The sequence below is a fragment of the Pezoporus occidentalis genome, unplaced genomic scaffold (assembly GCF_034315485.1).
Source record: "Pezoporus occidentalis ecotype Australia unplaced genomic scaffold, CSIRO_AGI_Poc_V1 ctg124, whole genome shotgun sequence".
In the NCBI taxonomy this organism is placed as follows: Eukaryota; Metazoa; Chordata; class Aves; order Psittaciformes; family Psittacidae; genus Pezoporus; species Pezoporus occidentalis.
Window position 1 is genome coordinate 461,057 of NW_026913038.1, and position 15,670 is coordinate 476,726.

The 15,670-nt window shown below is 42.9% G+C and overlaps 1 protein-coding gene across 3 annotated transcripts; it reads right to left on the reverse strand.

The window, feature by feature from the left end:
* Window positions 1-3,818: 3,818 nt before the first annotated feature.
* Window positions 3,819-15,670, reverse strand: LOC134157971 (T-cell immunoglobulin and mucin domain-containing protein 4-like). Of its 3 annotated transcripts, none has more exons than XM_062607486.1 (9): window positions 15,550-15,670; window positions 11,384-11,728; window positions 10,453-10,746; window positions 9,386-9,475; window positions 6,192-6,247; window positions 5,474-5,558; window positions 5,226-5,320; window positions 4,965-4,995; window positions 3,819-4,458 (listed from the first exon to the last, which is right to left on the reverse strand). In XM_062607486.1, exons 1-8 carry the CDS (start codon window positions 15,596-15,598, stop codon window positions 4,972-4,974), a joined length of 1,038 nt encoding a protein of 345 aa, XP_062463470.1. In that variant the 5' UTR covers window positions 15,599-15,670; the 3' UTR covers window positions 3,819-4,458; window positions 4,965-4,971. The 3 variants fall into 3 exon arrangements, with proteins under 3 accessions (XP_062463470.1, XP_062463468.1, XP_062463469.1); XM_062607484.1 differs by having other exon boundaries at window positions 10,453-10,797; XM_062607485.1 differs by lacking the exon at window positions 5,226-5,320 and having other exon boundaries at window positions 10,453-10,797.

The window sequence follows — 15,670 nt, forward strand, 5'->3', positions numbered from 1 at the left end:
CCCTTTGCCAAGACCACTACCCTGTCTTATGAGCTTGATAGCAGGAAGCAAAGGATGCAGAGATGAGCTATGGGATGGCTAGAGGCTGACATTTCTCCATCATGACTAAAGGATGGCTGCATTTCTTCTGCTTGGTGCAGAAAACCTGCAAGACCTTTACAGCCTTTTATGCTCTCTCCAGCCGTTTCTCTTGCTCCCTCTCTGCGGCTCAATTTTGCCCTCTGCTGTCACACCAGCAGCAGCACGTCCCATTTCCTCTCCCTACCAGGCTAAAATTTTCCACTTTTTCATGCATTCATCTCACACTGTGCGGTTATCTCTGCTCTCTCCCCAAGTCCCATGATGCTATTTATTCTTATTTCTAATTTCCTACGTACTCAGCCACATTCTTCCCTTCTGCTTGCTCTTTCGAAAGCTCCAATTAGATTCCACCTTTGGAACCCAGAGATTTATTTATATTAACCTTAAAAAATGCCTAGAAAAGCACATTAACGCTAAGAAACAAACCTGGAAACATAATGAAATGTGCTGCTGAGATGGAAAGGGACCATCAGAGCAGTCAGCTCCAATAAAGCTTATTAAGAGACGTCTCATTAATCTCAAAACAATATTTAATTTATTCCTTCGGTTTCTCTTGAAGAGATTTGTATTCCTAACTCAGGGCTTGCCTTTTCTTTCTCACTTTTTTCTTTCTCTTTTCTTCCTGTTTTCTCATTACCCAGTCCCAAAATATCCAGATCTCCCTTTTTAATTGCTTTTCTGTGCCTCTTCCATACTAATCGTGTAATTCAGTCATTATCTCTTCATGTCAGACCTCCTTTACCCACTTTTAATCGCTCATTTTGATACAAACAATTGTCCACAAAGTACTGGGGTCCAGTGAAAATTATTACTTGGACCAAAACCTAAATGCTTTATTAATCAACCACCTTGCTCCACGGAGCAGAGCCAGACTCCCCAGGTACAACACCAGTTAGGCTTGACATGGACTGAGCGAATTAAAACCTGCTTTGCTCTAGCCACAGGCTTCCAGCACAGGCCCATAAACACCGCAATAACTTCAGGAGCTCAGAGCACTGGGGTGAGGCATTAAACCTGGGTGATTCCAGGTCTTGGTGCTGGCAGCTCGAGAGGTGGCAGGAGGCAAGACCTGGGGGGACCGGAGCTTTGAGGACACGCACAGCAGTTATAAAGCAAATGGCTTTGCTTGCGGGCAGGTTCTAAGAGGTATGGGAGGGCAGGGTGAAGGACACGTACATGGGGAGACTTTGCAGGGAGACCTGCTTCAGTGAGCTCAACAAGCAACAAGCTGTAGCAAAGCAACTCTTGAGGAAACCTGCACCCCACAACTTGGCAGCATGAACCTCACAGCCCTGCCAGGGGCCAGGTTGCTTTGGTCACAGTTTTCCCAGTCTGAAGCACTGGCCCCAGTAGGTCTTTGCAGTTTATACCCTGTGTATTGTTTTAACTGCAGGGTTTTCTTGGCTGCAGTGCTTTATCTTTACTCAAATGCACTGCTGCTTTGCCTTCCAAGGTAAAAGTCTTAAAAATAAAGACCAGCTCTTCCAGATGCCAATGACATAGTCTCTGACAGCCTTTTCTTTCTAAAAACCTGCTGCTTTCATTAAGTCTTTCTTCACTAGATCCAGAAACTCAATTCTGAGACTTCAGCTGCTTTTGGAAAACAGCATTTCTTTTTCCTCCAGCTACATTTTAAAAGGCTTCCTTTCACCTTTCACTGAACACACTGACAGCCAGGGTCAGCTCCGCAGAAATCACTCCATTCCATTTTCATTTAAATATAACCCTCCCAGAGTCCTTGCTTCCAATTGCCACTCTAAACCCAAACCTCAGTCTCAGTAATTGGGGTAGATAAAAAGATAAATAAATACTCAGTGGCATAAATTACACTTACAGATCCCCTACACCATTTCTGGGATGCATTTCCACATGGCTGAGCAGATCAAACTCACTTTGTTGGCTCTTATTTCTTGTGCCCTTGTGCAGCTCCACAAAGCAGGGCCTTCAAGTCCAGCCAGCACCACAGCAAACGTGCTAGAACCTTCCCAAGCAAGAGCCAGCCCTGCTCTGAAGAAGTCATTAGTGAAGAACTAATTAATGAGAGCAAAAAGATTGGCCCAGCCTTGCCAATTGGAAGATGCAAGATACTGCTGCCTTAATTAGCAGGTTTACTTGAGGGGAGAAAAAAAACCAAAAGGGCTTTGTTTTAAAGGAGTACATCAAAATTTGGTGTGCTTTTCTGGTTTGTTTTTTGCCCCTTTTATTTTGTACATATTCATGTGGGATTCATGCCTAAAGCAGAATTGGGTGCCCCAGGCTCAGCACATGCTGTGTGTTGGGCCAGTGGCAGCCACATTAACCAGGATGGGATAAACACAGGGCTCAGCTGAGCAAACCCAGCCTGGAGCCTTCAGGCCACATCCTCTGTTTGAGGACTCTCTTTTGCCTCCCACAGCACTGCCAGACTAGGGTGTGCAGCAGGATGCTGAACCCAGGCAAGACAGAGAGGGACCCCAAAGAGGAACCTCCCCTGCCTCCCACTAACTCTTGGCTTCTGAGAAGATGCTGCAGAGTCAAAAAGTCTCACCACAGCCCTGAGCATGACTAGTGGGGAAGTCCAGAGCTGCCACACAGTGTTTGATTCTGATCAAATGCTACCACCACAGTATGCTCTTACTTCACTTTGTCACTGCCCAGACATGCCATGGAAGAGACTGGTGGACTCAAGGCAATGGAGATAACAGCTTCTTGGATTTGAACTTTCTCCTATGCCATTCCCATAGTTACTGCAGCAGTGGTGAGGACCACAATGAGATACACAAAAGCTCTGCACCATATCCCACCTATGATCCCCCAGCAGCCATGGCCAGTCCCACTTTGCTAACGACCCCAGGCTGGTTACCAACTCAGTCTGATTTCTAAAGCCTAAATTTCAATTGAGCTGAAACACAAGCAAAAGCCCCCTCACAAATGGTGCAATTACTGTGGTTAAATGATGGGCTTCATTCTACCATGCACTGCCAATCTGCCCCACAACCACTCGAAGGTTCCATTTTTCCCAGCTGAGTATAAGACAAGGTTAGTACTGCAGAACTATTTTCTCCCCCACAACCCTTCTGCCCCACTAGAAGCAGCAGAAGGTGAATGCCACACTTCATCTATTTTTTTTTCATTGTTTTTAATCTCCCCAGAGCCTTTCTATGGAGATCACAGGATCTTTGCCTTTGCTACTCAGAATCAGAGGTGGTTTCAACCACACTGATGGGCACCTGAAGCAATGTCCAAGTATTCAAGAGGTGGTTATGCTCTGTGTCATGCATCTCAACTGCAACACCTCTAAAAGATAAATGAGCAGCACTGGGCACCCCAGTCTCATCCATACAAAACCCAGCCAGACAGCACTATGCTAACCTGTGACTGGATGCTGGAACCCTAAGTGAAGCATCCTGGGGCCGCGTGGTGCAGTTTTGCATTGCCCTGCAGGCTCCATCATGAAAGCTTCTGGATTTTACAGGTCACTGTTGTGAGGACCAAAAAGCAACTCCAAACAAAAGACTGGGGATCTTCTATGCACATTGATGGAAGGGACATGGACTTACAAATGAGTGGTATGGGGGTTTGTGGGGGTAGGGTAGAAAAATTTCTCTGCAGGTTGATCTTCTGGGCATTTTCCCACCTCTGGAAATGCTGCAGTACTTCTTTGGAGAGCTGAGACAGCACACCAGTCATTCCAGCATCTGGGGAATAACTAAATCCTATTCAAATGCCTTAGGATGTAGCATAATAAATACAATTGCTAGCAGTAAATTACAAAGTTTATTAACATAATCTCCAAGGGTCATCCAAACATGCTGAATCACAGGCAGCACTGGTACCCCTTAAGTAATCTGCATTTTTGATTTATAGTCACAGCATTCTTGTGTCTTAATTTTTCTCTTGATTACATAAAAGCAATAAGAATTCTATTTGTTGGGTTTTTTCTTTTTTAGGCAATTTGAAGTTAGGCAGCATTTCATATTATTTTTTCTCTCTTCTTTTCCTCACAGTATAAGTTGTATTCAAGGAAGAATATTAGTAAAAATGGAGAAAAACAAATTCAGCTGTGTAACAGGGTAGTAGTAAGAAGGCAGATGCAAGAAACACCTATGAATAATGCATAGGTGTTCCTCTCAAGAAGCTTTTTTATGCAATAATTTTTAAAGGCTACATGGCATAATTTGCAACAGGATTTTAATTTCTGTAGCTGAAGCTTGGGCCTTTGGTTTACACCCATGGATAGATTTGGGCTCATAAGTATCTCTCAATAAAGCATGAAACAGAACCTTTTTATTTTCCATGGCATCTATAGGCGATGTAGGAGCTCTTCACAGGGAAAACATGTTGTTTTCTCCTTCACTGCCACTGAAAATGTTTTCAAGGTCTTCAGCTGGTCCATGGCTGTAGTGAGAAGCATAGATCACTACGGATAGGCCAAAAGCACATTGCTGCTTCAGAGAATCCTGTGGGTATTGGTATGAATTGACAGTCCATGGAGGCCTGTCCATAAATCCCTGATCCCTTTTGAGCAATCATTTTGCTGGTTGATCATCCTAAACAGTTATCTCTTTGTTTCTTTAAAATAACCCCACCAGGGTCATGCGCTGGTATTTGATCAAAGAGTAAAGCATACTGTGTGTTTCCTTAACCTGAGGTCACTACATAACAGTAAGTACCGGTTGCTGGAGTTCTTTAGTGCTCTGGATGTCTGCTCATTGCTATATAGAAACAGCATCCAGGAACCACTGTTTGATTTTCTGGGGTTATCTGAAGCTTGCTCATAACACAGCTTTGGTGATCATCACCACAACCCGTTATTACACCCGTTACAATCAGTGGCCAATGCCTCCCTGCCTCTAAGAAAAATTACATTGGAACTTTTAATAGGAAATTACAAAATGGATTACCTTTTTATTATAAACTTCTTTGCGTGTTTACCTAGAAGCAAAATAATATTAATGTCACAATGGCAAAAGAAATCTGTAATTCTAATGAATCTGTCAAACGAGTTCAGAAGCAAAGATAGAAAGCTGCAAAATTTCTGTGGGCTAAGCAGGAAATAAAGGCTTTCATTCTGATTTAAGTAACACCCATGCTTGTCAAAAGCAATTCAAGGAAACTAAGGGACTACTTTAATATAAAGCAAGAGCCAACAAGATGAGCCAGACCTGCAGCAAGTGAGTGAACAGGTTCTTTGCACAGTCTTCCTCCTGCTGCATCCCCACCAGCTCATGGTCCCTGGTCTCTTCGTGGTGACACAGTCCTGAAGTAAGGACATTAGCCCCCATAAAATGAACAGAGTGTTGTCACGGAGGCCATGGCAGATTTGCCAGAAGATTAATCAGAGATACAGAAGGACATTTGCACTAGGCCAGCATTAGAAACATTAAACAGTTATGTGCTTAGGGATACTTACGTTTCCGAAGCAACAATGAGAGCACCAGTATGAAAAGAACGGGCACCACAACAAGACAGGCGATGAGAAAGACATAGATGGGAAACTGGAAGGGAGAAGAGAAAAAAACCTGAAAAGGTTTTAGAAGCAAGTTTATTCCAGACCTATCCTCACAGGACTGGGTTGCCCTAGTGGCTCTTAAATATCTGCATGGGGCTGGAGTTCGCAATGTTTTTCTGAGCTTTCCTGTATAAAGTATGGAGAAGGCACATCAGGTTGATCATGATAAACAACATGAACTACCTGTTAAATATTTAATACATCTTCTGATGCATTTGAGCCCAGATTTATCCCACTTAACATGAACTTCCTAATAAGGTGTCTAAAGCAGGAACTTAATGACCCTCATCCTTCTCTTAATGGGAGACAGGGAAATGCAACAACCCTCATAAGTTGCCTTTTTCCTGGTTACACCTCGAGGATGCTTCCTCTGCCTCTCTTACAGGGGTGCCAGGGGAATGAGGTTTTTCTGAATTGTCCAGGGTAGATGGGATGGTCACAGGCTTTGGCTCTACCCACTGGAAAGATTAATAGGTGGTTCCTGAGCTTCTAAGCAGAAGTTCAAGCTACTTTCTCTAAACACTATCACTTTAATATGAATACATTCAAAATCAGTAACATGTCCCGCTGACCTTCTGGCCTCAAGTTCAACACTCTTGAAACTTAGAGGAGGTTTTACCTTATCTCCATTATCATCATGTTTCTCAGCCGTGCCCTCAAAACTTGATGAAATCCCTGAAAATAGCAGAGATTGAAATGAGTACTGGCATGATCACCTCAACAAGTAAGGGCCACAGTGGTTGTCACTTCATTAGTCAAGGAGTAATGAACTCTCAAAGAATGAGGAGGGCAAAATCTGGCCCTGAGTAGGGGAAATAAAGCACATTGCAACAAAAAAGGAACAATCTGTCCCCACCACAAATGATATATCAGGCAGTCAATGGGAAATGTCAATCTTCATCAAGGGAAGAGGAGGCTTCCCAGGGATAGCCCATGAAGCAAGGCAGTAGAAACTTGCCTGCTCTGAAGGAGTTTTCACTTCTGTAAGCATGACAAGATGTCATAGAAAGCAGAGGTAGTAAGCAAGGTACTAGTCTAACCGGATGAACTGCCTCAGCTTACTTGTGGCCAGACTTCTGTGTGATTGCAGTTTCTGGCAGCTGCACTAGGACTGAAAACCACAGGAAACATCTTAATGTTCTGATAACTTACCACAAATTTAAGAAATCTCTATGAAGATGATGCATTTTTTTCCCTCTCTCTAGGGATATTAAGAGTAATTCAATTCTAGATTCCTAAGCTTTTGAAATAGGGATGAGCTAAATGAATGCTCAGTGCAGCATTCTACTGTTATCCTGTGATCCTACTCTGTTACTTTTGATAGTGAGTTTAAAGTCACAAAAAGTTGATCTAGGCTTGGGCCTTGGCTCGTCATGATCTCATGCTACAGAGTACTGAAGTATTTAAGTATTTGGGGCACTTGATCTGTCACAGGAAGCACCTGATGTTTAGCAGCATCTTAAACCAGAGGAGTCACTCAGCTTAGTGAATCAAAACCTCAACTTACATCCTGTGATAGGAAAGCTCCTCTGCCTTAGGTCATGCCCTAGTGTATAGAAAGACTGTGATGAGCAGTGCCTTCAGAGGCTTGACAGGAGAACAACCATGCAGCCTCCATCTGACCAAATGTGCCAGGGACCAGAGGAGTCATTTGTGGAGGCACATCTATATGAGCGAACTTTAAATGCATGAGACACCTGCAATGTCACATTATGATGGGGTGATCAGATGGTCACAAATAATCCCATTAGGAAAAAAACAAAAAAATTGTTTTATCTTTCTTTCTTTTCTTTTCCTTTTCAGAGTATGGCACTCACTGAATGAGCTGATCTCTCCCAAATTTCTCAGCTCTGATCAGCTGCCTGTGAAAGCCGTGTTGATTTGTCTCCATGTACCAAACAACATGCTTGCTTTTCCTCAAAGACACGCACAGGGCACAGGTAGTTCACATGCAACTGTAGCTGTAGAAATTTGCACTGGAGTAGAAAATAGACTATAGCTAATAAACACTACAGCTAAACAAATGTATGTAATAAAACCCTAGCAAGTGCTAAAAATCCCAGGGATTGGGATTTTTATGAATATTGCATTTTGCCATGCACCTGTTTCATGACACCCCTCTTTTCCTCTCTCAGAAGAGAATTAAAGTTCAGCAGAACTACCCCCTCATACACAAGAAGAGCACATCTCACTCTGACATGCACATCCCACAAGCCAAAACTGAACCTCCTGGCATCATGCTGCAGCCTGCCTGACGGGAGCAAGCATTCCTGCTTACCTTCCACACTTAAAGGAGCAAGGGTTCTCTTTAGGGTCTCCAGTGTGGTTGGCACTGGTGGATTTGTTGCTGTTGGGAAAGCAGGTGAAGACAGAAGAGACACTAAATCAGAACCTGGTCAGCAGCAACCAATTGAGCCAGCTAACCCAACCTATGTGGCTAGAGTTGTGTTTGGAGGTGGAGGGCTCTCTTGTCCTTGGTTTTCTCAGCCAGCCACTATGCTAACAATACAGAGCCCAGCAACAAATCAGCCTTCCTTTACATTACAGAAAGGCTAAAGTTGGTCTATTTAGTGCATTATTTCACAGAGGAGGCTAAGTACTTAACTTGGCTTACTGCTCTTACTAGACAGTGCTCAGTCGTGCTGCAGCATTTTCACACATTATGACAGTTTGGTCTTGGAAATAGCATGACACAAGTTTTAGCATGGGTGGGACTGTACATGACTCACATAAGCACCATATATTTTCTGCTATTATTGCTTTTGTGGTTGCTGTTTCTAACCAACAGTCATAACTTCAGCTGCCCCCAGAATCCCAGAGGTAAGACCCTTCACAAAACTTCTTACTTACAATGGTAGAATACAGGCATTATTCAGAACTGTATCAGAAAGATGACAAGTGAGACAGGGGTGAGAAACCCTCACAAATGCTCAAGAGACCAGTTTAGTGCTTCTGTGAGCTCTCTCCAGAGGCATTAAAGAGCAGTTTCCTAAACACTCTCTGCTGTAAGTCTAAAGGTCTAGCAAAAGAAGGCTTGCAAAAATCCAAATACTGTGTTTTTAAGAATGAAGAGTTTCTTGGCACTATTTGAAAGTAAAGAGACTCTCTTAACAGCCAAATATGGTATGTCATCCCTGACTTTTGGCTTTCCTTGTTTTGGGTTTTCATCTGTGGGCGTCTGGTGGGCAGATTATCACACCTGAATAACTTGAGCCATGCTGCTTTTATACTTGACTGAGAGACACAAAGTGCAAACTTCATCTAAGTTTGTTCATGTCTCAGATGATGTTATGAATTTGTTTACCAGTTCCCTTTCTCTTGAAGGATTGATAGTTGTGGTAATTGCCTGCTGCTTCCCATCATGACCAAGGACACATGGTGAGCACTGGAAAGCTGAACCTGCAGCCACATCTGGCTAAATATATTCAGTGAGATTCAAAGCTCTTAACACTTAGGGAGGATTTAAAATGGAAAGCTCAATGAGCTCACAGTGATGACAAATCGGGTATCTAAGAATTCAGCTTGGATGGTGACAAAGACCAGCTCTTCTCTCAGACCTGAGATACCTGACAGTAGTGAATGACTCAAAATCTACTTCCTTTGGAGGCTTAAAAACATGTTTTGCTGTTGTTACATCCTGATTTCAAATGATTTCTGTGTGGATCCCAGATACTTCTTACTTCCAGGTGCAATGAGCAGCTCTCAGTACGTGTCTGGTACACTCTTAAGAACAGTCAATACTTTTTTCTTATGACATTGTCTTCATTTCTCTGAACATGCAACTTCTGAATTTGCACCCATTATTCAACTCACCTGCAGTTGGCACCCCTTCCTCCATGAGAGAAGTGTTAGTGCTTTTAGTTCCCTCTGCAGTCAGAAGCGTGCTTGGGAATTCAGTAGTCACTGAAACAAAGTAAAATATAATGCTTATAAAAGTATAATGTTTATAAAGATCACTGGTTTGGAAGGTCTTCATATGGCATTCATAATTGCTTGCAAAGTTCTGCATCTGCACTGGTGAAACTCTGCACCTCGGTTTTCATATCTGCAGTTCATGCTACCCAGATAACTGATGTACTTCACTAGCATGGCCAGTGGTTAAATGTTTTAACTGTTCAGCTGTGGATGTAGTTAATTGTTGACAAGTTTAACTGTGATGAGTTGTTATGGCTGGAAAACGAGAGGTGGTACAGAAAAGCTGCCCTTAGAGGTTCAGGTCTGAAAGAACTTCAAGTGATAGAAGACCCAAAGCATGTACAAAAAACAGCCTTGTGAGCAGACATCAATCTGTGGAAAGAAGTCACTGATATGGATAAAGTAGCAAGCAAAGAATGGTTAGGATGATAACGTGACTGATTAACTAAGTATTAATAATAACAGCAGGCTTCATATGGGATGACAGTATAAGTACTCAATTTTAAGCACGTTTTGAAGTCTCACTGATGTTATTGCTCAAGCAGAACATGCTCTAAACCAACCTTTTCAGCAGACCATTTTCAATTGTCTTTCCTAAATCAAGACAAAAATCAGCACATAGCTGAGTGAAGCCATCTTACTCCATCCCAGGTGCAGGACTTTGCGTTTATTTCTGTTCATGAAAAACCTTCATTCATGAGGTTTCTGTCACATTATTTCTTCAGCCTGTTGAAACTTCTTTCAGTGTAAGCCTAACCCTTGGTTATCATGGCTATTCACCCCAGTCTGGCATCATCCATAATGTTTGACCTGTGTTTCCTTAAATGGACTGAAATATACCTATAGGCATCTTGGAGAAAATTTCCAAGATACAAATATAAGTATCTGGAGTGTTTCCATAATGCCAGAGTCAGGCTTACATAGACCATCTACACAGAAAATAGGAAAGGATTGGTACTGGTTACCATTCATACTGTCGGTAAGAGTGACAGACTCTTCAGAGCAGAACACACAGTCATATTCAGCTGTCACATCAACTGCTTCGAATCTAGTTGAAAAATCTGAGAGAGTACTGGTTGTCACCATAGCTGCTGTCACAGCAAATGTTAGGGGAGCAATGGTCTCTGGTGTAGTCACTGCTGGGAAGCTGGTGGTTGCAGTTGTTGCTTCAGGGACGGTGGTTGTCAGGAGGACTGGGGTCTCTGCTGTGGTTTGACCATCAGAAGTTGCTGGGAGAGCAGAAGTTGTTTCCCTAAAAACTGTGGGAGAAACAGGAGCCCTTCTCGTGGTGGTTGTTATCACTGGCGGGGCTGTATGGAGAAAACATAGCCAAGAGGAAAGCTGGATCAGAGCATCAACAACCGACCCTGTGAAAGCCAACCCAGAAATGACTGAAAATTAGCAGCTAAGATACTGAGAATAAAGGTGGGTGAGTCATTATTTAAAAGGTTGTTTACTTAACAGAAAGCATGCCCCAGCCAGAGAAATTCCCAGATTTGCCTTTTTTTTTTTTTGATAGGTCTCCTCCTTGACCCTCTCACAAAAGGAAGGGCCAGAACCTTGTGTGATAGAACCCAAAAACTTGTAAATTTTATGATTTTGCAAAATATTTTGAAATACAGCTACACAACGAGAAATTAAATATTTCATTTGAAAGGAAAAAAAAACCCAACCAAAAAAGGTAAAAGTTACTAATTTCTCATCAAAACTGCTCATTGAGTGTGGTTGAAATTGACAATTCCAGACCTCCCTTGGAAACCATAGATTTTAGGAAAAACACTTTTTGCCACCACAAACAAACAAAAAAAGCACACATAACACAACTTCCAGTTTTAAACCCCTATTCAGTGAGGGGTTCCTCCCTGCTGGCTGTATCACAAAGGGCTCCAGACTCACCTCTGTCCACCTCCAGCTGTATGTTCTGTTTGATGTCATTGAACCAACCCGGGATCTCCACACGGCAGCAGTATGTACCTGCATCTTCTGACCGCACATTTGCAATCGTGAGAGACACATCTCCATAGGAAATATAGCCCCGGAGACTGTATCGCTGGGATATCCTGTACGTCACCCTGTTTCTAGTGGTGTGCAAAACTTTGTTCTTGCACTTTGAATTCGGGCATGGACCTCTGCCCCAGCACATATCGGAGATGTCCTTGTGTCGTGCCACCTTGTAGAAGCAAGGCAACTTAACGGATTGCCCTACTACTCCTCTAATGACAGCTTCGGATGTGGCATGCACTGTCAAGGAAGAACAAGGAAAGAGGAGTGTTGACAGTCCCCAGTGCATGACTCTAACTAGGCAAAACAATAAGGCAGGAAAAGAAACACTCCTGCTTTAGGCAGGCCACAGTTACTGATCCCCCAAGCCTTCCCCTGTTGCCTGTGGCAGTTAGTGCCTGGGGGCACCAGAGGTCACAGCCAAGAGCTCACAGACACTGGCTTGCTGCTGGAGGGCTCACAAAACACATCACTCACATCAGACATGGTGAGGGAAGTTGAGGTCTGTCATTGGCAGCCCAAGTGCAGCCTAGACCTGTGCAAATGGAACTGGGAACTCTGCTCCTCTCCTAAGAGATTGTTTGAAAGTTGTTCAGCAGCCTGGTGTGAAATGCATCTGGTTGCCTCAGACCACCATCATCTCCTTCAAAAGAGAAATGCTGTCACAGTTGCCTTTCACTGACAGTCTCAATAGCAGGGTCCAAAAGGCTTCCTCACGTGTGAAATTCAGACTTAATTAAGCTGGCAGAAGAGCAGGATCTGTCTATGGGAACCTGTCCTCAGAAAGCACACTGCTTTTTCTGTTTCTGAGCAAGCCCTGTCAACTTGCAGACAAGTTGAGCCCACTTACCTTGCAGAGTACTGTGTACATAGAAGCTTTAACTGCTAGCATTATAATGGTGTTAAAAGGGGCACATTCATGTTTTCCTCATGCTCTTACTCTTAATGACCAGCTTTACTTGGTGTTTAGAGCCAATATCCACCTCAGCATCTGCTTTGAACCTTTGGTACATATTGCTCCCTCTTAACTGTCTATGCAGCTCCCAGATTGCCCTAAAAGTGATTTCTTCTTCATAAAAGGCACTATGCAAAAAAGGCTCCCATACAGGAGAAAATATTTTCTGGTTTAGATTCATCAAGTCTGTGTTGGTCCTTCTTGTGCCTTGTTGCCTTTTTCCCCATGTTATCATTTACATACAGTGGAGCAGGATCTGAGGGACCTGGGGAACATCCAGAGCTAGTCCTCTGCTGCAGCAAGAGGATCATCCTTCAGATCTGGTGTCTCATGGCCAGCTTACTTACCCCAAAGAGGACTTACAGCAGTCGCTGCTGTTATCACCAGGTTTGGCCCTGGTTTGCCAAACATTTCTATTTTGCCAGCTGTTTGAATGCCTTTCCTTTTTGGCAAGACTCCCAGATAGCAAACAGATGCTACCAACTGTGTCCATGTCTCTTTTGTTTTGTCTTTAATGGACTATTCCCCAGGTGAGGTTTTAGTCTGTGGCAGGCTGCCTCATGACTTGTTATTGGGATGACATTTCAGCTTCATTATTGCTTATCCCATTGGCAAGATAAGCCAACTCATTCAGGTTTCCACAGCTCCTAAATGCAAAAAGAGTAGAGGCAGACAAAACAACATGCAATATGGTGTGAAGGGCAGAAGCTGTTGCAGTGAAATGAAGGCAGGATGTGCCAAAAAATTGAATTCCTGAATACAGGATAAGGCTTTGAAAGATGGCTGCTTGTTTTAGTCCTTGGAAAGGGTAGGTTCATTTGTCTTGTTACAGCAAAACAAACAGACAAAACAGCCTCTTTCTGTGATGATAAAACAAAACAGTTCATCCAGTTGACCTTGAAAGTGCCCCTTAGGGAGCAGAAGTTTAGTCACTGAGCATCAAGTCACCCCAACAAAGATGCTGCAAAACCATGACCAGCTTGAACTGTTCCTGGAGTTAAGGTCACTGCTGCTTGAAGAGAAATGGGTTCATCTCCTATTCTTATTTCATCCCAGTCCAGCACAGCATCAAAGCAGCTTCGTTAAGTAGCACTTTAACAAATGAAGATTTGCCTGCTCTTCTCTCCAAAAGAAGCAGAGCCCTAAACTTACTAAATAAACAAATACATAAAAAGAAGAAGAGGGCAGATACAAGGCACCAGGGAGTCTCCAGTGCCGTTTCCCACCAGTATTGGCGCTGGAAAGTTATGGGGTTTGCAGTTTCAAATCCTCTTTTGATTTATGTGACGCTAATGTGCCTCACATCTGCCTGCACTGCAGGCTGGTAGGGAAAGCGACTAAACGACTTCATTTTCAGTTGCAGCCTCTTCCACCAACACGTTTTCCAAAAGTAATAGTAAATAGAACTGAATGAACAAGTTTTTGACATTAGCAGGTTCTGGAGGCTGTTATATTGGGACACCCTCATCTTACTGCGAGAGGAATCCTACCCTTGTCTATGGCAGTGACTCTTCCAGGCATCCAGATTTGAACTTGAGCGTCAGCTATGCCTGGGTAGTCCCAGTGAAGTCAGTGAAGTTTGCCACTCTAAATCCTTAATCCATGTGAGAGAGAAATGGACTCAAGATGTTTAAAAATCATCTTTCAAAATAGAAAGGGGCATTCATAATTGTTCAGTTCATACAGATGTATTTATATACAGTCTCTCTTGAACCAACCCTCAGTGGCAATTGGTATTAAGCAGTAACTCAAATAGTTGCTGTTGTAGTGGTCTTGTCCCCTGTAGACTGGACATTGGGTGGACAAAGAAATACATCCTCCAGCCAACAGAACTGGTAGGAAAAGAGTTTCTTTTCTTGATCTATTTCTGGAACATTTTTCCTTCTCTATACAGGATACTCAGCATCTTTTCCCCAGCAATCCTAATTTTTTGTTTCTTCTTGAAGTTTCTGTTCTGATGAAATTGCAGAGAAAATGACTGATAAACAAAAAAGAAGCATTTAAATGCCCGCTGGGTCTCAAGCCTACCTATTCTCAGTACTGAGCTGAGTTAAAGAGAAGGTTACAAAAAGTCTGTCATCCTTCAGTAGCTGTGTGCATAAGAAAGCTTTTTAAAATAAGACCCAGTGGAGGCTCCAGTTTATTTTGAGGCTGAAGATAAGGCAAGGAAAGAGAAGCTCCACTTGTACAGCAGATACCATGGAGGTTGTGTTGTTTTGCCTCAAAAGGGGCATAGATCACCTCTTGCCCCTCAGTGTATCCCAGCACTGACTGATCTTTCACACTGCTTTTCAGGTTAATTTAAGAACATAACATTTGCTGTAGATGTATATGGAATATTTCATCCTGGCAGAGGTTAGACAATTAATATTTAGTCATCTGAGACAGAATTTCCTGAAATACCTGAATGATTTGAAAGCACAACTCCCATTAGGAGCTCATGTCCCTCTGGAAGTGGCTGAACCCACATTCCTGAGCCAGCTCAGGTAGTTTGGAAACTGCACTGCTGACGCCTAAACACATGCAGAAACAAAGCTGATACCACACTTGCAAGACCCATTCTCTCACATTACCCTTTCTTGACTTCTGTCTCTTATAGCATTCAGATCTTTGATGTGTGAGCTGAACATTTAGAAGTAAAAGGAGAGGAATCTCCAGCCATGCCTTCCCATCCTCAATTCACAGCAGCAGACAACCCTCAGAGTTTCAGAAAATCATTTGTTTATCACGCATATTCATTCATTACTCTGCCAATGTTTCAATTCATTACTTTTGGCTTGTATAGTCGGGTGGACAGACTGATGAAGAAGCAAAGCCAGCAGTATGCGTTTAACAGTAGTAAAGAAATCAGACCATTTGGAGGGACAGGGAAACTAACCAAACCCATACACAGAGAAACCACATACATGCTTTAAAAGTAAAAAACATCCAAGCAAAAAGAAATATCCACCAGTATTAACTCAGAAAGTTCATAAAACATTTGAAGTTCTGTATACAATTACACCCCATTTCACTGCTTTGTTTTCACAAAGCACGTGTTGCTGCTTTTAATGTTGCAAAGTTCTTGTTTTCTGAACAAGCACACAAAAAGCAGGTGAAGACTCACCTATAAAGCTCTGTATCATTATCCAGCGGAACAGCACAAAATGGGACATTTTAGCTGATGGAGGATCCGGGGCAGCAAGTGAAAGGAGAGAAAACTAGATCATACACTTTCCAGAGAGATG